The following is a 23,920-nucleotide window of genomic DNA, read 5'->3' as shown; positions in this document are numbered from 1 at the left end:
ATATCTTTTAAAGGATGTGAGGCATCCCGCCTCCACCACCCTCCCAGGCAGCGCATTCCAGACCGTCACCACCCTCTGGGTAAAAGGGTTTTTCCTCACATTCCCCCCTCAACCTCCTGCCCCTCACCTTGAACCTATGTCCCCTTGTGACTGACCTTTCAGCTAAGGGGAAACAGCTGCTCCCTATCCACTCTGTCCATGTCTCTCATAATCTTGTACACCTCGATCAGGTCGCCCCTCAGTCTTCTCTGCTCCAATGAAAACAACCCAAGCCTATCCAACCTCTCTTCATAACTTAAATGCTCCATCCCTGGTGAATCTCCTCTGCACCCCTCCAGTGCAATCACATCCTACCAATAATGTGGCAACCAGAAATACACACAGTAGTCTAGGTGTGGCCTCACCAAACTTCTATACAACTCCAACATGATTTCCCTGCTTTTGTAATCTATGCCTCGAATGATAAATGTAAGTGTGCCCTTTTCACCACTCTACTAACATGCCCTTCTGCATTATGAATGCTTGGCCATATTCCAAAACCGATAATTGATTTAGCTCAGCGGGAGTTGTTAACACAGCTGTCATGGGGATTGTGAGTTTATTTATTTTGACTGTTCTATGACCATTTAAAAGGATAATATTTTAAGTGGTTTTTGAATGACTTCATTTATTTGACAGTTTCATGAGCATCTCAAAAACCTCCCAATGTTATCATAGGGCTCGAGATTTCCATACATAGTGAATACTGGGTGAGTAGGCAAGCAGGGCGAAGGTGTATTGGGGTGGGTGAGTCCACATGAGTGGGCTAGGGGTTATGGGGGTGGGCGAGTGAGTGTGCATTGGGTGGTGAAGTGTTATAGGATTTGGGTGAGTAGGCATGGGGTATAGGAGGGATGAGAGGGCACGTGATGAAGGGGTTATGGGGTTGGGTGATTGGACATGAGAGGACGTAGGGGTGAGGGACTATGGAAGGGGATGGGGATTGGGATGGGGGGGGGGGGGTAATGGGGATGACATGGTAAAGGGAGAGGTTTTAGGGGCTTTGCACTCAGCCACTGGCCTAGACCGATTTGCCAATGAACAAAGTCAGGCTATCTAACCTGCCTGCCATAGCATCCGAACCCTCACAATCCCACCTCCACAATACTTTGGAAGGCAGTGGCCCTGAATCCAGCTCATCCTGCCACCTTGCGATGAATATGGCGTGGCTGGGCACTGCCAGCCAGGAGGCTGGATTGGGCCGAATGGCCTCCTTCTGCACTGTGGGGTTTCTATGATTCGAGCTGCTCAGTGAGGTGCAGGTTTCAGGGTCAGTCAGCGACGGATGGCAGTAAGCCAGGAGGCGAGGCTGATCTAAAACAGCCAAGGGACAGGGTCTTTATGCCTGCTCATTCCTGATGTTTTGGGTGGGGGGGAATGACCCACCTCTCACGGCTGGTTTGCTCCTCAATGGCGTCCATCGCGCACTCCAGCGAGCTCTGGAGGGACTGCAGCTGGTCCATGGTCTCTCGCAGCAGGAAGCGGGTCACAAACTGTTCCAGTGTCGAGGAGCTCTGATATTCCTGCCAAAGCGAAGGAGAAACAGTCAGACAGCCATCCAGAAAAAAGCAACTGCGCCCACAGAGTAACGAGGAGGTGTGTGAAGGCCCATGTGGGTGGCAGGGATCCGATGACCAACAAGCTTCCAACATTCACCACTCTTTCTAGGGTGTTTTTACCAGTGTCTTGGCCATTGCTGAACCCCTGAACGCTGCAATGAAAGCAGACAATCATTGCTTTATTCCTATCTGCTGCGTCTCTCTGTGCAGAAACTGGCGTTTCCCACATTGGCTACACTTTGAAAAATTCCTCATTGATTGTGAAATGCTTTGGGAGGGTCTTGCTGTAGTGAAAGGAGCTACTTAAATGCAATCCCTTTCTTCCTTGCATCAATGTGTTAATAAATCTAATCGACTGGGGTGGCACGGTGGCACACTGGTTAGCACTGCTGCCTCACAACGCCAGAGTTCCCGGGTTCGATTCCCGGCTTGGGTCGCTGTCTGTGCGGATTCTGCACATTCTCCCCGTGTCTGCGTGGGTTTCCTCCGGGTGCTCCAGTTTCCTCCCACAGTCCGAAAGACGTGCGGGTTAGGTGCACTGGCCGCGCTAAATTCTCCCTCAGTGTACCCGAACAGGCACCGGAGTGTGGCGACTATGGGATTTTCACAGTAACTTCATTGCAGTGTTAATGTAAGCCTACTTGTGACATAAATAAATAAACGTAAAACTTTGATAAGTGCCCTGTAACTAAATTGTTCCATGTAATTTCCTTATCTTACTTACCCTGAACTTTTAAGGGGCATCTTGACAAATACATGAATAGGATGGGAATAGGAGGGATATGGTCCCCGGAACGGTAGGGGGCTTTAGTTCAGACGGGCAGCATGGTCGGCGCAGGCTTGGAGGGCCGAAGGGCCTGTTCCTGTGCTGTAATTTTCTTTGTCCTTTGCTCTTTATTCCAAATATTCCGCCCTTCCACACTCTTCCCTCCAACTGCATGCTCATTGTGTCAAAATCCAGAGCTATCACGTCATCACCCCTTGTAACTCGTGCTTCCCTAAGACCTCACAAACTATGGAAATTCCTGATTTGCTCACTCACTATTTCCACTGTTTCCTCCGAGCTGTGTGGGTGTACAGTTATGTAGTGTTTCTGAATGTGCCGTGCAGTGCAACAAGTGGGCTGTGCCCATCCAGCGCTCCTATTAAATACATACACGCACCTGATCAGACGCCGTTTCTAAATCCATATGCACCACAACACCCGCACTACCTTCATCAAACCTCTCCAATATCTTGTCAAAAACCTCAGCAGAGTAGTTAAACACGGATTGCCTTCAATCAATCTTATCCAACTCTTTTTAAGTCAAACGATTAAACTAAATCCCACAAACAACAAGCCACAAACAAACAACAACTGACCCAGGGGGCGGCACGGTGGCACGGTGGCACAGTGGTTAGCACTGCTGCCTGACACCGCCCAGGGACCTGGGTTCAACTCCCGGCTTGGGTCACTGTCAGTGCGGAGTCTGCACATTCTCCCCACGTCTGTGTGGGTTTCCTCCGGGTGCTCCGGTTTCCTCCCACAGTCTGAAAGACGTGCTGGTTAGGGGCATTGGCCGTGCTAAATTCTCCCTCAGTGTACCCGAACAGGCACTGGAGTGTGGCGACTAGGGGATTTTCACAGTAACTTTATTGCAGTGTTAATGTAAGCCTACTTGTGACACTGATATTTAAACTTAAACTTTAATAAACTGAGGGACCAAGTAAAAGGGGCAGCCCGATAAAGGGGAACTACCCAAAACAAAAAAAATCATAAATGAAACTTAAAACATTAAGCCAAAAAAAAATGACCCACGCACCGCTGAAATTTGAACTCCTGATCTCCTTTCACCAACTAAGCACAGCGCCAACCGAGACAGTTAAACACGAGTTGCCTTTAATTAGTCCTTGTTGGCGCCTCTCAGTAAATTCACACTTGTCTAAGTGTCAGTTGTTCTATCTCAGCGCAGACTGGGATATTCTGAAGCTGTGAAAAGCATCAAATAAACACAAAAGCTTTTCTTTCTTAAATGATGTTCAGATACAGTTTCCTACAGAACACAGAATCCCTACCGTGCAGAATGAGGCCATTTGGCCCATCGAGGCTGCACTGACCCACCTTTTTTAAATCTTACCCAGGTCCTATCCCCGTAACGCCACGTAGTTACCACACCAGTCCCCCTAACCTACACATCTTGGGACATCAAGGGGCAATTTACCTAACCAGTACGTTTTTCGGACTGTGGGAGGAAACCGGAGCACCCGCAGGAAACCCACGCAGACACGGGGAGAATGTGCAGACTCCACACAGACAGTGACCCAAGCTGGGAATCGATCCTGGCCGTGAGGCAGCAGTCTTAACCACTGTGCCACTGCGCTGCCCCTGCCAACAGGGACTACACTTCAATAGTGCGTAAGGCACTTCGGGACATCCTATCTAAAAGCAAATTACTGCGGATGCTGGAATCTGAAACCAAAAGAGAAAATGCTGGAAAATCTCAGCAGGTCTGGCAGCATCTGTAAGGAGAGAAAAGTGCTGATGTTTCGAGTCCAGATGACCCTTTGTCAAAGCTTTGACTCGAAACGTCAGCTCTTTTGTCTCCTTACACATGCTGCCAGACCTGCTGAGATTTTCCAGCATTTTCTCTTTTGCTTTCACATCCTATGGTTGTGAAAGGTGCTCTGTAAATGCAAGTTTTCTCTTTCATAAATAATGTTTGGGTTATTATTTGCAATCGTACGATGAATTTTCATCTCCTTGCTGCCTCCTGGGCACATTAACGGTTTTAAATGTTTTAGTGATCGGCCTGCAGCAAGGAGCTAAGATAGCTCACCCATGAATAAAGGATGAAAAAGGCAATTCTTGGCAGAAAAGAAGATTAAACAGCGGAGACCGGCTGACTGTAATTCTGAACACTAGTAACAAACATGAGCAAAAAAAGACAGGAGAAAAGGATACAGTGATGATTAAAGGGGACACATGAGAGGAGGCGAGGAATGTATGTGTGCGGTGGGTATATTTATCTCAGATTAAAACAATGCTGTCAGTATTGTTCGATCAAACCAATCATAACTCCTACAATAAAAAGATCCGCACTGACACACTGCAGGAGATGAAACACCAATCAAACTCTCGTTGGGGAATTTGAGTCATAGAGGAAGATATTTATTCAGCGAGTCTCACAAAGAGATATGGAAGTTTATTAGATTGACGAGCAGTGTTTGTTGGGAACGCCTCGTTATATACACGTGTACAAAGCATGGCCCAGGCTAGGAGCCATCTTCATGTTGGGCGGCACGGTGGGCACAGTGGGTTAGCACTGCTGCCTCACAGCGCAAGGGACCCCGGGTTCGATTCCCGGCTTCGGGTCACTGTCTGTGTGGAGTTCGCACATTCTCCCCGTGTCTGCGTGGGTTTCCTCCGGGTGCTCCGGTTTCCTCCCACAGTCCGAAAGACGTGTGGGTTATGGTGATTGGCCGTGCTAAATTGACCCTAGCGTCAGGGGGATTGGCAGGGTAAATATGTGGGGTTACGGGGATAGGGCCTGGGTGGGATTGTGGTCGGTGCAGACTCGATGGGCCCAATGGCATCCTTCTGCACTGTAGGGATTCTATGCTGACTTCTACTTGAATTTCTCGATATAACCCTGATTCCTCTCCACTGCTAATTGTTGCTTTACATCAAACTGTGGACGATACTGTTCTCCAGTCCCACATTAACACTTGCTAAACCAAGAATGCTGATACTACACCTCCCGCCAAGTCTTTATGACAGTACAATGCCCCCACTACACCACCCCTCCACCCCCCCCCCCCCCATGCCTCCCAGTCTCTAACTTAGTAAATCCAGATGGTCTGGGTGCTTGATGGTTCATCCAGATCTTGTTCTGGTCACATTTGGAGAAGGGGTAGACTTCATTGCTTTGGACAAGCATTGCTGGCTTGGAGATGAAATCGTAGTCTTCCCTGTTTCCGACATTTGGTTGCCTCCACCTGATTCGCTCTTTGCATTCCTTGGAGGAGTTGAACTTTTCTTTAACTCTGCCTTTGCTCAGAGGAGCTCTGAACAAAGTTCACAATGACTGTCGCTGGGGGGGTAGGGATGGCGGAGTGGGGGTAGCTCCTGATGCCTCCGCCATTGTATGGGAGGAAGGTTATTTCTCACTCTGATCGGGGAACTGTTTTTAAAGGGCAGTTTTTGAAGTTTTTCAGACCTCTGTGGAGCCAGGCTTTGCTGGTGGCTTTTGGCTCCACCCCTCAAAATGATGGTGTGAAACACGACCCCCGGATTTACTTTTTTGACAGAATGTCGTAAGATCTGGAGAGAAAACCTGTCAGTTTCTCTGGAGAGAAAGATACAATTTTTCAGTCAGATCCCGACACTTTGCCATTGTTCGATAAGATTCCGCCCATAATCTTAAACCCTTTGGCTGCTCCTCAGCCTCCTCTCTTTTCCATGCTGTCTTCCTCAGCTTGCGCATCTCATTATGCTGACATGGTCTGACACCATTGTATGGTTTGCTTGGGTTTTATCTTCTTCCCTTTCATTGTTTTATTGGGGATGTTCAAAGCATCTTTTTAAGCTCTGTGCTCTCCAAAGCTTGAAGATTAAAATGTTCGTCAAAGGCTTTTAATATCTCATCAAAGCTGACTGAGGATTCATCAATGGCTTGCAATAGAATTATTCCATTGACAGTTTCACCAATGACATTTTCACCAAATAAATATAAAAACCTAATAACTTGGACTTCCTCTGATTTCCCACTTAATTCTAAGGTACTCTGGTAACTTTTTTTTCGCCATGATACCCAAATTTGCATCTGGCTTGAACCTTTGTATCAGGCCAACTTGATCTGATTTGGTGGATTTACTATCCATGGCTATTTTACAGCATACGAAAGTGTAGCTTTAAATCTTGTTTCTCTCTTAAATATGGCACTGCAGTAACCATATTTTCAATGCTTCTTCCGGTGTTTTTCAGGTTTTGCCAGGCTAGAGCCATAGAGTCATAGAGGTTTACAGCATGGAAACAGGTCCTTTCGCCCACCTTGTCCATGCCGCCCTTTTTTTTAACCACTAAGATAGTCCCAGTTGCCTGCATTTGGCCCATATCCCTCTATACCCATCTTACCCACGTAACTGTATAAATGCTTTTCAAAAGACAAAATTGTACCCGCCTCTACTACTACCTCTGGCAGCTTGTTCCAGACACTCACCACCCTCTGTGTGAAAAAATTGCCCCTCTGGACACTTTTGTATCTCTCCCCTCTCACCTTAAACCTATGCCCTCTAGTTTTAGACCCCCCTACCTTTGGGAAAAGATGTTGACTATCTAGCTGATCTATGCCCGTCATTATTTTATAGACCTCTATAACATCACCCCTAAGTCTCCTACGCTGCAGGGAAAAAGGTCCCAGTCTATCCAGCCTCTCCTTATAACTCAAACCATTAAGTCCCAGTTGCATCCTAGTAAATCTTTTCTGCACTCTTTCTAGTTTAATAATATCCTTTCTATAATAGGGTGACCAGAACTATACACAGTATTCCAAGTGTGGCCTTATAGAGTCATAGAGGTTTACAGCTGGTTCCCGTAGAAGTCACGGACTCTACCTTGGAGGGACTGATTTCTTGCAGCGAATTTTCCAATGAAAGATTTGGGCTCTTTACAATGTTTTCAGAGTACATAAGGGCGTTTGCAGGCTTAGGCTGAGTTTTTCCTTCTTTTTTCCTTGGAGCTTGGCTGCTGCTCGGTGTGACACCGACTGTGAACCCAGGCTGTCCGCGATGATTAATGAAACAGAACGGTCTGATTGATTAATATCCTGAAGATGCTGAAAGGCTAGTTCAGCCTTGGAACTGAACATTTGGTCTTCCCTGCTAGATCCTTAGACTCTGCAATCGAGGGGGATTCACCAGGGACCTCCACATGCTCTGGTGGAAACTTTTAGCCACGAGTGGATTTTTCCTCTGCCCTTCAGTCTCCATATCATAGAATCATAGAATCCTACAGTGCAGAAAGATGCCATTGGGCCCATCGAGTCTGCACCGACCACAATCCCACCCAGGCCCTACCCCCACATATTTACCCACTAATCCCTCTAACCTACGCACCTCAGGACACTAAGGGGCAATTTTAGCATGGCCAATCAACCTAACCCGCACATCTTTGGACTGTGGGAGGAAACCGGAGCACTCGGAGGAAACCCATGCAGACACGAGGAGAATGTGCAAACTCCACACAGACGGTGACCCAAGCCGGGAATCGAACCCAGGTCCCTGGAGCTGTGAAGCAGCAGTGCTAACCACTGTGCTACCGTGCTGCCCATCTGCAACGGAGCTTCTCATTAGGTGATCTCCAGCTATGTTTTTGGTTCAGGTGCATTTGTCAGGCTAGGATGTTGCTCCTTTAATTTTTCTCACTTCATCCTTCACCAGTTTCTTGGGCTCTGGGTTTGTTCACGAGCTGCCACCATGTTGTGTTTGTTCAGTAGGTCTCACAACAAGGTTCAGAGGTTTGTAATGTTGAACAGTAGTGTTTATTGGCAACGCGTAACTATATACACATGTAGAAAGTATCGCCCTAAACCTCCATGCTACCTCCATGCTGACTTCTACTCAAGTCTCTCCATAGAACAGTCTTCCCCGTACTGCCATACTCTACACCATACTGAGGGCGGTACTGTTCTTGAGTCAAACGTTAACCTTTCCAATGCTGAACACCCGAACACTGCATCTGCTTCAACTAGGATCAGACCATATCGTTTCCACACTCATTTTTATTGGTTTATAAGGTTGTGTGGAAGAAAGGGTTTCCCAAGGGGTCACGTAAGCAAACGGTTAATGGAGGTTGACAGGAAAGTTGAGCAATTTATTTTGAAAGGAGGCTGTACAGCGTGGAGACTGTGCTCAGAATATATTAATAGAGGAGCTAAATTCTTTCGAACCTGGCAGTGTGACATACTCCAGCTGTCTTATTTCTTATATAAACTATTCTATTAAACCCACAGCCTGTCAGAATTGTAGCTTTATTGAGTGAGCTAGTGTAGCCGATTTCATTCTGGCAATAATGGGACAAAGATCGTTATTGAAGCTGGAAACAAACGGTTTTTAAAAATTCTTTCACAGGACGTGGGTGTCGCTGGCCAGGCTAGCATTGTTATTGCCCAACCCTAATTGCCCTTGGGAAGGTGGTGGTGAGCTGCCTTCTTGAACCGCTGCAGTCCACGTGGTGTAGGGACACCCACAGTGCTGCTAGGAAGGAAGTTCCAGGATTTTGACCCAGCGACAGTGAAGGAACAGCGATATATTTCCAAGTCAGGATGGTGAGTGGCTTGGAAAGGAGCTTCCGGGTGGTGGTGTTCCCAGGTTATCTGTTGCCCTTGCCCTTCTAGTTGGTAGAAATCGCAGGTTTGGAAGGTGTTGCCTAAGGAGCCTTGATGAGTCGCTACCATGCATCTTGTAAATGTCCTGGATGGTGTGGAGGTTCTTGAGCGTCGTTGGAATTGCACTCACCTGAGCAAGTGGAGAGTATTCCATCACACTCCTGACTGGTAACTTGTAGATAGTGGACAGGCTTTGGGGAGTCAGGGGGCAAATTGCCCGCCACAGGACTTCGGGCCTCTGATCTGATCTTGTAGCCACAATATTTATATGTCTAGTCCAGTTCAGTCACTTGTCAATGGTAACCCCCAAGATGTTGATAGTGGGGGATTTGGGGATGGTAATGCCATTGAATGTCATGGGGAGATTATTGGATTCTCCCTTGTTGGAGATGGTCATTGCCTGACACTTGTGTGGCACAAATGCTAATTGTCTAAGTGTTGTCCAGGTCTTGTTGCATATGGACATAGATTGCTTCAGTATCTGTGGAGTCATGAATGGTGCTGAACATTGTGCAATCATCAGCGAACATCTCTACTTCAGACCTTATGATGGAGCGGAGGTCATTGATGAAGGAGTTGAAGATGGTTGGGCCTCGGGCACATTGAGCCAGGGAACTGGCACCGAGTGCCAGTGCAAGTGTACACACAGCTGCCCCACCCCTGTATCCATCCACACTTCAGCCTAAAAAATCAGCCCGCAAGATCAGGCGATTGGTACACTAATACATAGATAGAATGGAAAGCCTTTTCCATTCACAAAACCAGAAAGGCCTTTCTTGAGTGGCTCAATGTGCCCTACTAACTGGCCAGGCACAGACAGACTTGATGGAAATGGATTTTGTGTCTTCAGTTAAAAGCCCTCTGGGGGGGGTAAGGATAGTTTTGCTGCATTGCAGCCATAGAGTCATAGAGGTTTACAGCATGGAAACAGGACCTTTGGCCCAACTTGTCCATGTCGCCATTTTGTAACCACTAAGCTAGTCCCAATTGCCCTTCAGAAAATGCTCCGTTTAAATGTTCGTCCTGACGACGGCACCTCCAGCGAGGCAGCACTCCCTCCACACTGGGAGAGTGGGCCTAAATTTTGTGTTCAGGATCTCTGAAGTGCGACTCAGACCCACAAACTACTGACTCAGAGGCAGGAATGCTACGGTAAAACAACAGAGTAAATGCTCTCTTTCAGCGGTCAATCTTTTACACTCCTGTGGCGAGTTCCAATGAGATTATTTTACCGGGCACTCCATCACGTCAGTTAAACATCACTGGGAACATGAAGCCAATCTCAGCTCCAGGATTACTTCCACACACCGCTGTGCAAAAAAAAAAACAACTGACAACAAACCTAGACAAACTAATTTAAAAATACAATAAGCCACTGCAAATCATCACGAACATTTTACAATTTCGTCGATCTAATTTAAATTTAACACCCTCAGAAACGGCACTAAAGTGATTTCCCACATCACAGAGCTCAAATTGCACCCAGTTTCACATGTTTAAAAAGGTATTAATTCAAAACAATTATCATGCCACTCTGAGTTAACTGCAGAAATATGTTCGACTCTCTTCACTGGGCGAGGCCTACACAATATCCGGTGCACCCACAGGCCTGCTGGACGAAACGGTCTCAGGATTAATTTTCATTTGTACACAAACGAGGCTGCTTTTTTTAAAGTTTATTTATTAGTGTCACAAGTAGGCTCACATTAACACTGCAATGAAGTTACTGTAAAAATCCTCTAGCCGCCACACTCCGGCACCTGTTCAGATACATTGAGGGAGAATTTAACATGGCCAATGCACCTAACCAGCATGTCTTTCGGACTGTGGGAGGAAACCAGAGCACCCGGAGGAGCCCACGCAGACATGGTGAGAATGTGCAGACTCCGCACAGACAGTGACCCAAGCCAGAATTGAACCCAGGTCCCTGACGCTGTGAGGCAGCAGTGCTAACCACTGTGCCACCGTGCTGTCCAGTGCCGCCATGCCGCCCTTCATTGAAACATCCGGGCTGGAATTTTACCGCCCCGCCTACCACGGGAATCGGAGGGGGCGAGGGGCGGACAGTGGAAAGGTCCGTTGACCTCAGGCTGGATTTTACAGACGAACAAGGCCGTAAAATCCCGCCCATCAGATCCTGAGGGGGCTTGACAGGGTAAATACTGATAGGATGTTTCCCCTGCTGAAAAAACCTAGCACTGGAGGACTGGGGAGTGCAGAACGTGCAAACTCCACACAGACAATGACCCAAACCAGGAATAGAACCTGGCTTCATGGAACCTGTTTGGTCCAAGCAGGAGAAGGTAGTGATGGGCTTTTTAATGTTACATTTCTTTGTGTAACTTGCTCGTCGCTAAGAGTCAGCCACGCACTCCTGTGGAAGGAGTCACATGCAAGAGGTGAGGTACCTAACTTTTGACCTCCTCCCTTTCCTAAGGCCCGAAACTCTCCTTCCGAGTGGATCAGGAATTTATTTGTATTACATTCAATTCTTTTTCATATTCATTCATGGAACATGGGTGTCACTGGCTGGCCAGCATTTGTTGCCCATCCCTAGTTGCCCTCACTGTATGGCTTGCTGGGCCATTGCAGAGGGCAATAGAGAGTCAACCACATTGCTGTGGCTCTGGAGTCACATGTAGACCTGACCGGGTAAGGACAGCAGATTTCCTTCCCTAAAGGTTCCATGGTCAATAGATACTTCATTCCAGATATTTTTTATTGAAGTCAAATTCCACCATCTGCCGTGGCGGGATTCGAACCCGGATCCCCAGAGCATTAGCTGAGTTTCTGGATTAATAGTCTAGCGATAATACCGCTAGGCCATCGCCTTCCCTTAACTTTAGTGTACTGCGTTCACTGCTCACAGTGCAGTCTTTACACTGGGAGACCGAATGCAGATGGGGCAATTTTTGTAGGGGGACACCTTGGTTCTGTCCACAAGCATGACCCTCAGCCTCCTGCCATTTTAATTCTCTGCCCCACTCTGACTTTGCTGTCCTTGGCCTCCAATACTGTTCCAGCTCAATGTAAACTCGAGGAACAAGGCCTGATTTTTGGATTGGACACTTGACAGCACTCCAGGGCGGAATTCTCCGGCCTCCCAGCTCCGTGTTTCCCGCTGGCGGGAGGTGGCACACTGTTTACTCGTGACGGGATCCTGCCGCTGTCAATGGGAATTCACACTGACATCACCCCACGCTGGCGGGAACCTGCGGGCAGGGGTGCGCTGCCGGCGGGATGGAAGAATTCCGTTGGCGTGAACGGTCGGAGAATTGCAGCCAACATCGAGTTGAACAATTTCAGATCACAATCTCTGCCCCATTAGGTTGGACAACAGCTATTGGTGATGATTCTGCTATCGCCATTCCCACTTCATTCAAACCCCCTTTTCTTTACTTGCCCCAATGCTATCTCCACCTTGCACCCACCATCCCGACTGCAATTTAATCTCTCCTGTCTTCCACCCTTTCACAAACCCTCTCTTTTCTTGCTCTCCCCCTTTCCCCAATCACTGTCTCCACACTTGCTATAAGACCTATCCCTTCTCTAACTTTGATTTGATTTGATTTATTATTGTCACATGTATTAGGTTTGCAGTGAAAAGTATTGTTTCTTGCGCGCTATACAGACAAAGCATACCATTCATAGAGAAGGAAAGGAGAGAGTGCAGAATGTAATGTTACAGTCATAGCTAGGGTGTAGAGAAAGATCAACTTAATGCAAGCTAGGTGGAAACGAGAATGTCCGGGGTGCGTGGGGTCCTTGATTATGCCGGCTGCTTATCTGCGGCAGCGGGAAGTGTAGACAGAGTTAATGGATGGGAGGCTGGTTTGCTTGATGGATTGGGCTACATTCATGACCCTTTGTAGTTTATTGCGGTCTTGGTCAGAGCAGGAGCCACATCAAGCTGTGATACAACCAGAAGTTGTCGACTCTTTTTTGTTCGAAAGTTGCTGTATTTTTGGGGTGCAGATCACTCCAAGCATCCTGACTGGTGGCCTGAAGCTGCGTGGGGTCCTTGATTATGCTGGCTGCTTTACCGAGGCAGCGGGAAGCATAGACAATTCAAGTGTAGACCTGATTAAACGCCTGCAGCGGACAGATTTGGGATCAGAAATTCCTGTCCAAAGTCAACGGATCACTTGCTGGTCTGTCAGATTATCTGTTCCCGCCTGCGACGATTTCCCGCAGTGGGGTGGGAGCAGAATATGAAGGCCGTTAATCCTGGAGGGATTGTGCCATCAGGCGGGCACACAGGACTTCCAATTGATCCTGACATCAGTGCCCTAAAGCCTACGGGAAAATCCAGCCCAGAGAGCAGGAAAAGGGAAGCGTCAGGGAGGTGCGGCCAAAATGGGCTTCAGTGGGCCAAAAAGCAACGACATTGTGGAGAAAATAAGAGATATCTGAAAGACTGAATGCACCCAACTGTAATGTGGCAAAACATCTGACGCTATCTTGGTATTTACCATGAGTATATACGTTGGGGTTTATGCAAATATTAATTACATTTCAAGCGTTTAAGCTCATTAATATTCCAAACAAATAGGCCAGTTGGAGTCAGCAGCAGACCTTCCCTGAAGGAACCAGTTGAGTTCTATGTGACATCCTTTCTGCTTCCAACCCACACGTTATAAAATTAAATGTCATACGATGCCATGAACAGATTTAAACTCACAGCCTCTTGGTTACTAGGCTACTTGTTACAGCCACTACACTGCTGTCCCCGCAAACAGCAGTCAGATAATCCGTTTTTTGTCACTGCGGCGAGTGGAGGGATAAATATTAGCAGGACACCAGGGAGAACTCTCCTGCCTCATCTTTGAATGGCGCTGTGGGGTCTCTTATATCTGTTTGAGAAGGGAGTCTGTTCAATATCTCATCTGGTTTTGCAGAACTCCCTCAGTATCACACCGAATATAAATGACAACTGACGGCTGGAGAGTTGCTGAAACTAAAGGTTTTTAAATTAATGTTAAAGTATGAGCTGAAAATCATTTTCGCTGCTTGATTTGTTTTAATCCAGGTAAATGCAGACACTGCTAGGTGATAGCACAATTAAGGACTCCACGCACCCCGGACATTCTCTCTTCCACCTTCTTCCCTCGAGAAAAAGATACAGAAGTCTGAGGTCACGTACCAACCAACTCAAGAACAGCTTCTTCCCTCCTGCTGTCAGACTTTTGAATGGACCTACCTCGCACTAAGTTGATCTTTCTCTACACCCTAGCTATGACTCTAACACTACATTCTGCACCCTCTCCTTTCCTTCTCCATGAACGGAATGTCTTGTCTGTATAGCGCGCAAGAAACAATACTTTTCACTGTATACTAATACCTGTGACAATAATAAATCAAATCAAATCAAAATCTAATTCAAAATGTACTCAAAGATGTGTGGCAGGAATTGGTTACATATACAAAGGTTAAATCCAGATTCCCAGAGCTTTGCTTTGTTGATATTTATGTCAATCGATTGTAATAATCCCTGTTCACCAGCTAAGTAAATAACAACCCTGGGAAAAAGCTTCTGACTATCCACTCTGTCCATGCACCTCATAATCTTGTCGACTTCTATCAGGTCTCCCCTCAACCTTCATCGTTCCAGTGAGAACAAACCAAGTTTCCCCAATCTCTCCTCATAGCTAATGCCCTCCATACCAGGCAGCATCCTGGTAAATCTTTTCTGTACCCTCTCCAAAGCTTCCACATCCTTCTGGTAGTGTGGCGACCAGAATTGAACACTATATTCCAAGCATGGCCGGACTAAGGTTCTATAAAGCTGCAACTCAATACCCCGGCTGATGAAGGCAAGCATGCCGTATGCCTTCTTGACTACCTTCTCCACCTGCGTTGCCACTTTCAGTGACCTGTGTACCTGTACACCCAGATCTCTCTGCCTATCAATACTCTTAAGGGTTCTGCCATTTATTGTATATCTCCTATCTGTATTTGACCTTCCAAAATGCATTACCTCACATTTGTCCGGATTAAACTCCATCTGCCATCTCTATGCCCAAGTCTCCAACTGATCTATATCCTGTTGTATCCTCTGATGGTCCTTATCGCTATTCGCACATCCACCAACCTTTGTATCGTCCGCAAACTTACTAATCAAACCAGTTACATTTTCTTCCAAATCATTTATATATTTTACAAACAGCAAAGGTCCCAGTACTGATCCCTGAGGAACACCACTTGTCACAGCCCTCCATTCAGAAACGCACCCTTCCACTGCTACCCTCTGTCTTCTATGACCAAGATGTGGAGATGTCGGCGTTGGACTGGGGTAAACTTAGTAAGGAGTCTAACAACACCAGGTTAAAGTCCAACAGGTTTATTTGGTAGCAAACGCGTTTGCTACCAAATAAACCTGTTGGACTTTAACGTGGTGTTGTTAGACTCCTTACCCCGTTCTATGACCAAGCCAGTTCTGTATCCACCTTGCCAGCTCAACTCTGATCCCATGCAACTTCACCTTCTGCACCAGTCTGCCATGAGGGACCTTGTCAAAGACCTTACTGAAGTCCATGTAGACAACATCCACTGCCCTACTCTCATCAATCATCTTCGTCACTTCCTCGAAAAACTCGATCAAGTTCGTGAGATATGACCTCCCCTTCACAAAACCATGTTGCCTCTCACTAATACGTCCACTTATTTCCAAGTGGGAATAAATCCTGTCTCGAAGAATCCTTTCCAATAATTTCCCTACCACTGACATTTCCCTACTCACCGGCCTGTAATTACCTGGATTATTCTTGCTACCCTTCTTAAACAAAGGAACAACATTGGCAATTCTCCAATCCCCTGGGACTACCCCTGTAGCCAGTGAGGATATAAAGATTTCTCTCAAGGCCCCAGCAATTTCCTCCCTTGCCTCTCTCAGTATTCTGGGGTATATCCCATCAGGCCCTGGGTCCATTCAAAAGTCTGTGGCAGCAGGGAAGAAGCTGTTCTTGAGTCGGTTGGTACGTGACCTGATTTGATTTGATTTATTAAAGTTTATTTATCAGTGTCACAAGTAGGCTTACACTAACACTGCAATTAAGTTACTGTGAAAATCTCCCAGTCACCACACTCCGGCACCTGTTCGGGTACACTGAGGGAGAATTTAGCACGGCCAATGCACCTAACCAGCACGTCTTTCGGACTGTGGGAGGAAACAAGAGCACCCGGAGGAAACCCACGCAGACACGGGGAGGCTGTGCAGACTCTGCACAGACAGTGACCCAAGCCGGAATAAAATCCGGAATAAAAAGAGTCATAGCTGATATGCCAAATTTCCTTAGTCTTCTGAGAAAGTAGAGGCATTGGTGGGCTTTCTTAACTAAAGTGTCAGCATAGGGGAACCAGGACAGGTTGTTGGTGATCTGGGCACATAAAAACTTGAAGCTCGCAACCCTTTCTACTTCACCCCCGTTGATGTAGACACTGTGTAATCTGTAGATATATATGTGGGAACTTCGAGGATGTGTGTGTGTTGATCAAAATTCCACCTCCTAACCCCCAAACAGAGAAATTCATGAAATATAAAACCCAAGCCCACAGACATGTTTAGGACTGAGGTGAGGAGAAATGGTGAATGTGTGGAACTCACTACCACAGAAAGCAGCTGAGGCCAAAACGTCTGATTTCAAGAAGAAATTAAATATAGTTCTTGGGACTAAAGGGAATCAAGGGATATGGGGGGGATCAGGATATTGAATTTGATGATCAGCCGTGATCAAAATGAATGGCGGAGCAGGCTCGAAGGGCCGAGTGGCCTCCTCCTGTTTCTCGCTTCTACGTTCAACACAGAGCACACAGACTCCACACAGACAATGACCCAAGCCGGGAATCGAACCGCGGGGCGGCACGGAGGCACACTGGTTAGCACTGCTGCCTCACAGCGCCAGGGACCCGGGATCGATTCCTGGCTTGGGCCACTGTCTGTGTGGAGCTTGCACATTCTCCCCGTGTCTGCGTGGGTTTCCTTTGGGTGCTCCGCTTTCCTCCCACAGTCTGAAAGACGTGTTGGTTAGGGTGCATTGACCATGCTATATTCTCCCTCAGTCTACCCGAACAGGCGCCGGAGTGTGGCGACTGGGGGATTTTCACAGTAACTTCATTGCAGTGTTAATGTAAGCCTACTTGTGACGAATAAATAAAGGTTAACTTTTAACTTTAATTATGTTTCCATGTTTTAACCTCATGCTTTTTAACCACAGAATAGAGAATCCAAATTGCAGCCAACAGCACAAGGCTGTGCAATAAGGGGTTAACTGAGGCATTTAATAAAAACTCATGAGAAAGGTTTGGACATTGACCGATTGTTATCACGGACAATGGTACCAGGGAACAGGGAATGCCATTACCTGCCATTGACCAATGTAACTGAGAGATTGATTACCTGATACAATGATGCACAGAACATGCCATTGATACGATGCAATCAGAGAATTGTAATGCAGCTAAGGCCTGCGTCACCAACATGGAGCTGAAATCTGGCATTGTGATTGTGACTGGTTCCTCTCAGAGAGAGGAGTTGGGTCATTGAACCCTCTCCTGACCCCTGGAGCCAGGTGCTGTTATTGTATAACCTCGAAACAGCAGGGGAGTCATTTCAACAATGTGGTGTGGAGATGCCGGCGTTGGACTGGGGTGGGCACAGTAAGAAGTCTCTCAACACCAGGTTAAAGTCCAACAGATTTATTTGGTATCATGAGCTTTTGGAGCGCTGCCCCTTCATCAGGTGAGTGGAGAATTGGGTTCACAATCACGGCATATATAGACACAGACTCAATTACAAGATAATGGTTGGAATGTGAGTCTTAACAGGTAATCAAGTCTTAAAGGTACAGACAATGCGAGTAGAGAAAGGGTTAAGCACAGGGTCGGGAGCTTCAAGTTTTTAGGTGTCCAGATCACCAACAACCTGTCCTGGTCCCCCCATGCCAACACTACAGTTAAGAAAGCCCACCAACGCCTCTACTTTCTCAAAAGACGAAGGAAATTTGGCATGTCAGCTACAACTCTCACCAACTTTTACAGATGCACCATAGAAAGCATTCTTTCTGGTTGTATCACAGCTTGGTATGGGCTCCTGCTCTGCCCAAGACTGCAAGGAACTACAAACGGTCGTGAACATACCCCAATCCATTGTGCAAACCAGCCTCCCATCCATTGACTCTGTCTATACTTCTCACTGCCTCGCAAAAGCAGCCAGTGGTATTAAGGACCCCACCAAACCTGGACATTCTCTCTTCCACCTTCTTCCTTCGGGAAAAAGATACAAAAGTCTGAGGTCACGTACCAACCGACTCAAGGACAGCTTCTTTCCTGCTGCTGTCAGACTTTTGAATGGACCTACCTTGCATTAAGTTGATCTTTCACTATACCCTAGCTATGACTGTAACACTACATTCTGCACCCTCTCATTTCCTTCTCTATGAACGGTATGCTTTGTATAGCGCGCAAGAAACGATACTTTTCACTGTATCCCAATACATGTGACAATAATAAATCAAATCAAAAGGCTAAAGAGGTATGAATTGTCTCAAGCCAGGACAGTTAGTGAGATTTTGCAAACCCAGGGCAAGTGGTGGGGGTTACAGATAGTGTGACATGAACCCAAGATCCCGGTTGAGGCCGTCCTCATGTGTGCGGAACAATGTGAGTGAGGGTTGATCATACTCGTCTGGGATATATCCTCCATGAAATGACTATCGTTTCAACCAGCATGAGCTAACCATCTGGACCATGTGTGGTGTAAAACAGGCTGGGATTTTCCACCTTTCTGGGGTGAGGGTTTCCAGTGATGGAGGCAAATGGCCATTGGTCGATCTTCTAGTCCTGTTGAAGTCAATGTCCTTTTGCATTATTCACCGGCCAGACCACTGGGGAACATGCCACTGTGGAACACGCCACTGTGGAACACGCCACTATGGAACACGCCACTGTAGAACACGTCACTGTGGAACACATCACTGTAGAACACGTCACTGTGGAACATGCTACTGTGGAACACGCCACTGTAGAACACGCCACTGTGGAACACGCCACTGTGGAACACGCCACTGTGGAACACGCCACTGTGGAACACGCCACTGTGGAACACGCCACTGTGGAACACGCCACTGTAGAACACGTCACTGTGGAACACATCACTGTGGAACACATCACTGTGGAACACATCACTGTGGAACATGCTACTGTGGAACACATCACTGTGGAACATGCCACTGTGGAACACGTCACTGTGGAACATGCTACTGTGGAACACATCACTGTGGAACATGCCACTGTGGAACACGTCACTGTGGAACACGTCACTGTGGAACACATCACTGTGGAACACGCTACTGTGGAACACGTCACTGTGGAACACATCACTGTGGAACATGCCACTGTGGAACACGTCACTGTGGAACATGCTACTGTGGAACACATCACTGTGGAACATGCCACTGTGGTACACGTCACTGTGGAACACATCACTGTGGAACACGCTACTGTGGAACACGTCACTGTGGAACACATCACTGTGGAACGCGCCACTGTGGAACACGCCACTGTGGAACACGCCACTGTGGAACACGCCACTGTGGAACACGCCACTGTGGAACTCGCCACTGTGGAACTCGCCACTGTGGAACTCGCCACTGTGGAACTCGCCACTGTGGAACTCGCCACTGTGGAACACGTCACTGTGGAACACGTCACTGTGGAACACGTCACTGTGGAACACGTCACTGTGGAACACGCCACTGTGGAACACGTCACTGTGGAACATTCCACTGTGGAACATGCCACAGCCTTCAGCTGGACCGGAAAATCCCATTGGTGGGAAGGACTGGAAAATTCCGCCCTAGGACTTCTAACTACCAGGCACTGGAACAGCAGGAACAATAAGAAACATGCTTGATATGAGTTGAGTCATTTTAAAAAGAAGAGCTCATCAGAATATGATTCCTGCGGTCAGGAGGAGGGTCAGGATGGCTCATCTCAACTCAGGGCCTACAACACCAGACAGACCAGCTGTGTTGGGGATTGTAAGTGTTTTCCAGACAAAATCATAGAATCATAGAAACCCTGTAGTGCAGAAGGAGGCCATTTGGCCCATTGAGTCTGCACCAACCACAATCCCACCCAGACTTTATCCTCATTACCCCTCGCATTTACCCCACTAATCCCTCTAACCTACATATCCTAGGCACTAAGGAGCAATTTAGCATGGCCAATCCACCTAACCTGCACATCTTTGGACTGTGGGTGGAAACCGGAGCACCCGGAGGAAATCCACGCAGATATGGGGAGAACATGCAAACTCCACACAGACAGTCACCTGAGCTGGAAATCGAACCCAGGTCCCTGGAGCTGTGAGGCAGCAGTGCTAACCATTGGGCCATGGTGGTGCGATATTGTTCTGAGGGTTATGTAAAACTTCAAGACAAAAGCATTGGCTTATGTAGGATTTAAACCAAGTTGTAGTGACTCTGTTTTGGGTTCACTGGGAACCACAGTCGAATTGCAGAAGTGTTCAGCTGGGAATTGGGATGTCAATTTCAACTGGTGCTGGAAATACTCAACAGGTCTGGCAGCATCTGTGGAAATAGAATCTTGGCTAATGTTTCAAGTCGGATATGACTTGCTCAGAACAGAACTAAAGGTCGTTGATGTTTGCCTCAATGTCTCTGTGGAAATAGCACAGAATCTGTGAGATGACAAAGGGTCGTGATTGTAGCCCAATCCATTGCACAAACCAGCTTCCCATCCATTGACTCTGTCCACACTTCCTGCTGCCTCGGAAAAGCAGCCAGCATAATTAAGGACCCCACGCACCCCAGACATTCTCTCTTCCACCTTCTTCCGTCGGGAAAAAGATACAAAAGTCTAAGATCACGTACCAACCAACTCAAGAACAGCTTCTTCCCTGCTGCCATCAGACTTTTGAATAGACTTACCATATATTAAGTTGATCTTTCTCTACACCCTAGCTATGACTGTAACACTACATTCTGCACTCTCTCCTTTCCTCCTCTATGAACAGTATGCTTTGTCTGCATAACGCGCAAGAAACAATATTTGATTTTGATTTTATTTATTATTGTCACGTGCATTAACATACAGTGAAAAGTATTGTTTCTTGCGCGCTATACAGACAAAGCATACGGTTCATAGAGAAGGAAACGAGAGGGTGCAGAATGTAGTGTTACAGTTATAGCTAGGGGGTAGAGAAACATCAACTTAATGCAAAGTAGGTCCATTCAAAAACCTGACAGCAACAGGGAAGAAGCTGTACTTGAGTCAGTTGGTACATGGGAAAAATCTGTACTTGAGTCAACTGGTACTTTTCACTGTATACTAATACATGTGACAATAATAAATTAAATCATATCAAATCAAATCAAAGGCTAATCAATCGCTTCTGAACATAAAAAACTGACAAGCAGGAAGAGGCCATGTTAATAAAACCTGTATCACAAATCATTATAGAACTTCGCGATTCGCAAAACACTTCTAGCTGCTCCTTACCCTCCCATCACCACCATGTTAAAAAAGTGTCAATAAAGGAAAAACTAAATCCTGGAAAATCCCTCTTCCATTGCTTCAGGCAATCAGAACCATCCCCGGAGATCAGGAGATTGCAAGGGTCAAATGTTTTCCACGAAGACCTTGAATATGATGCAGTAACTTCCCCAGACATCATTTCCATTCACTCGGATATCATTATCGAGCCTGCATACCCGGGTGGTCCCACTTCAATCACAGCCCACCCTGCCGTTGGTGCTGGCAGGTTCAACCCCGCCAGTAATCGGCCTGCGCTGAACTTAGGGAAAATTTCGCCCATGGCGTTTGTGGAGTGTCGCAGTTCACTCCCATAAACTACTGATTGGATTTATCACCTATTACATTTATGGTTCCTTGTTCAGCCCAACCTTTTTTTTTGTTATTATTGCAATGCAGGAAACGCAGCAGCCACTTTGTGTTTGGCAGCTTCCGACCGATTGTAATGACTGGATTATCTGTTTTTGAAGAAAGGTCCGTGACCTGAAATATTTACTCTGTTTCTCCCTCTGCAGAGGCTGTCAGACCTACTGGCTGGAATTCTCCAACCTCGTCCACGGCTGGGATACTCCGGTCCTGCTGCCCTGAACAGAGATTTGACTGAGCGCCAATTTCTCCTTTCGCATTGGTAGCAGCATCGGAGAATTCTGGCCGCTGAATATTCCCAATGTTCCCTGTTTTTACATCGGTTTTCAATGTTGGGTGAGGGGTAAATATTGGCCAAGAAGCCAATGAGTACACTCGTTTCCAAAACGGGATATTCCCTTCTAAACAGGGTAGATTCAGAAAGAATGGTCCCAATGGTCGGGGAGTCCAGAACTAGGAGTCACAGTTTGAGGATAAGGGACAAACCCTTTAGGACTGAGAGGAGGAGACATTTCTTCACCCAGAGGGTGATGAATTGTGTTCTTTTTATTAATTTGTGGGACGTGGGCATCACTAGGTGGCCAGCACTTATTGCCCATCCCTGGTTCCCCTTGGAGGGCAGTTGAGAGTCAACTGTGGCTCTGGAATCACATGTAGGCCAGACCGGGTAAGGGCGGCAGATTTCCTTCCCTAAAGGACATTAGTGAACCAGATGGGTTTTTCTGACAATCGACAATGGTTTCATGGTCATCAATAGATTCTTCATTCCTGATGTTTTTTATTGAATTCAAATTCCACCACCTGCCGTGGCGGGATTCGAACCCGGGTCCCCAGAACATTAGCTGAGTTCCTGGATTAATGATAATACTGGTAGGCCTTTGCCTCTCCCATTCACTAGTGGAATTCACTACCACAGAAAGTAGTTGAGGCCAAAGCGTTGTCTGATTTCAAGAAGAAATTAGATCTCGCTCTTGGGGCTAAGGGAGATGGGGGGGAGGTGGGATCAGGATATTGAATTTGATGCCCAGCCATGATCAACATGAATGGTAGAGCAAGCTCGAAGGGTTGAATGGCCTACTCCTGCTTCTGTTTTCTATGTTTCTAAACCTGAGAGGACAGCCAGGGCCTCGAGTTAACAGTGCATCACACCATCATAAGGCGCTCCCCCCATATCAGCATTGGACCATTTGTCATAGAGGTTTACAGCATGGAAACAGGCCCTTTGGCCCAACTTGTCCATGCCGCCCTTTTTTAACCATTAAGCAAGTCCCAATTGCCTGCATTTGGCCCAAATCCCTCTATACCCATCTTACCCATGTAACTGTCCAAATGCTTTTTAAAATTAATAAGGGGATCAGGGGTTATGGGGAAAAGGCAGGAGAATGGGGGTGAGAAAAATATCAGCCATGATTGAATGGAGGTGCAGACTCGATGGGCCGAGTGGCCTAATTCTGCTCCTATGTCTTACGGTCTTATGGTCTAAAAGACAAAATTGTACCCGCCTCCACTACTACCTCTGGCAGCTTGTTCCAGACACTCACCACCCTCTGTGTGAAAGAATTGCCCCTCTGGACTCTTTTGTATCTCTCCCCTCTCACCTTAAACCTATGCCCTCTACTTTTAGACTCCCCTACCTTTGGGAAAAGATGTTGACTATCTAGCTGATCTGTGCCCCTCATTATTTTATAGACCTCTATAAGATCACCCCTCAGCCCCCTACGCTCCAGGGAAAAAAGTCCCAGTCTGGTTTGCAAAAACTGTGGCACTTTATTATTTGAAAGATTGAACAAGTTGGAGCTGTTTTCTGTGGAGAAGAGAAGGCTGAGGGTTGACCTGACAGAGGTCTTAAAGTTTATGAAAGGGTTTGCCGAGATAAAGACAGCGAAGATGTGTTTGCTTGCGTGCAAGAGCAAAGCAACGGGGTCATAAATATAAGATAGTTACCAAGAATCCAACAGGGAATGTAGGAGAAACTTATTTGCTGGGAGAGTGGTTAGAATGTGGAACTCGCTGTCAGATGGAATAGTTCAATCAAATAGC

The 23,920-nt window shown here is 46.9% G+C and overlaps 1 protein-coding gene across 1 annotated transcript in view; it reads right to left on the bottom strand.

The window, feature by feature from the left end:
- LOC144508633 (N-terminal EF-hand calcium-binding protein 1-like) overlaps positions 1–23,920 on the bottom strand; it is a 144,003-nt gene that overhangs the window by 29,510 nt on the left and 90,573 nt on the right. The window contains exon 6 of the mRNA XM_078236848.1: positions 1,426–1,562. Within this exon, the coding sequence (XP_078092974.1) occupies positions 1,426–1,562 (137 nt within the window). The remainder of the gene's footprint in view (positions 1–1,425; positions 1,563–23,920) is intronic.

This window comes from Mustelus asterias, chromosome 20, assembly GCF_964213995.1.
Source record: "Mustelus asterias chromosome 20, sMusAst1.hap1.1, whole genome shotgun sequence".
In the NCBI taxonomy this organism is placed as follows: Eukaryota; Metazoa; Chordata; class Chondrichthyes; order Carcharhiniformes; family Triakidae; genus Mustelus; species Mustelus asterias.
Note: the sequence above shows the minus strand (reverse complement) of the source record. Positions and strands in the feature narration are given on the sequence as shown.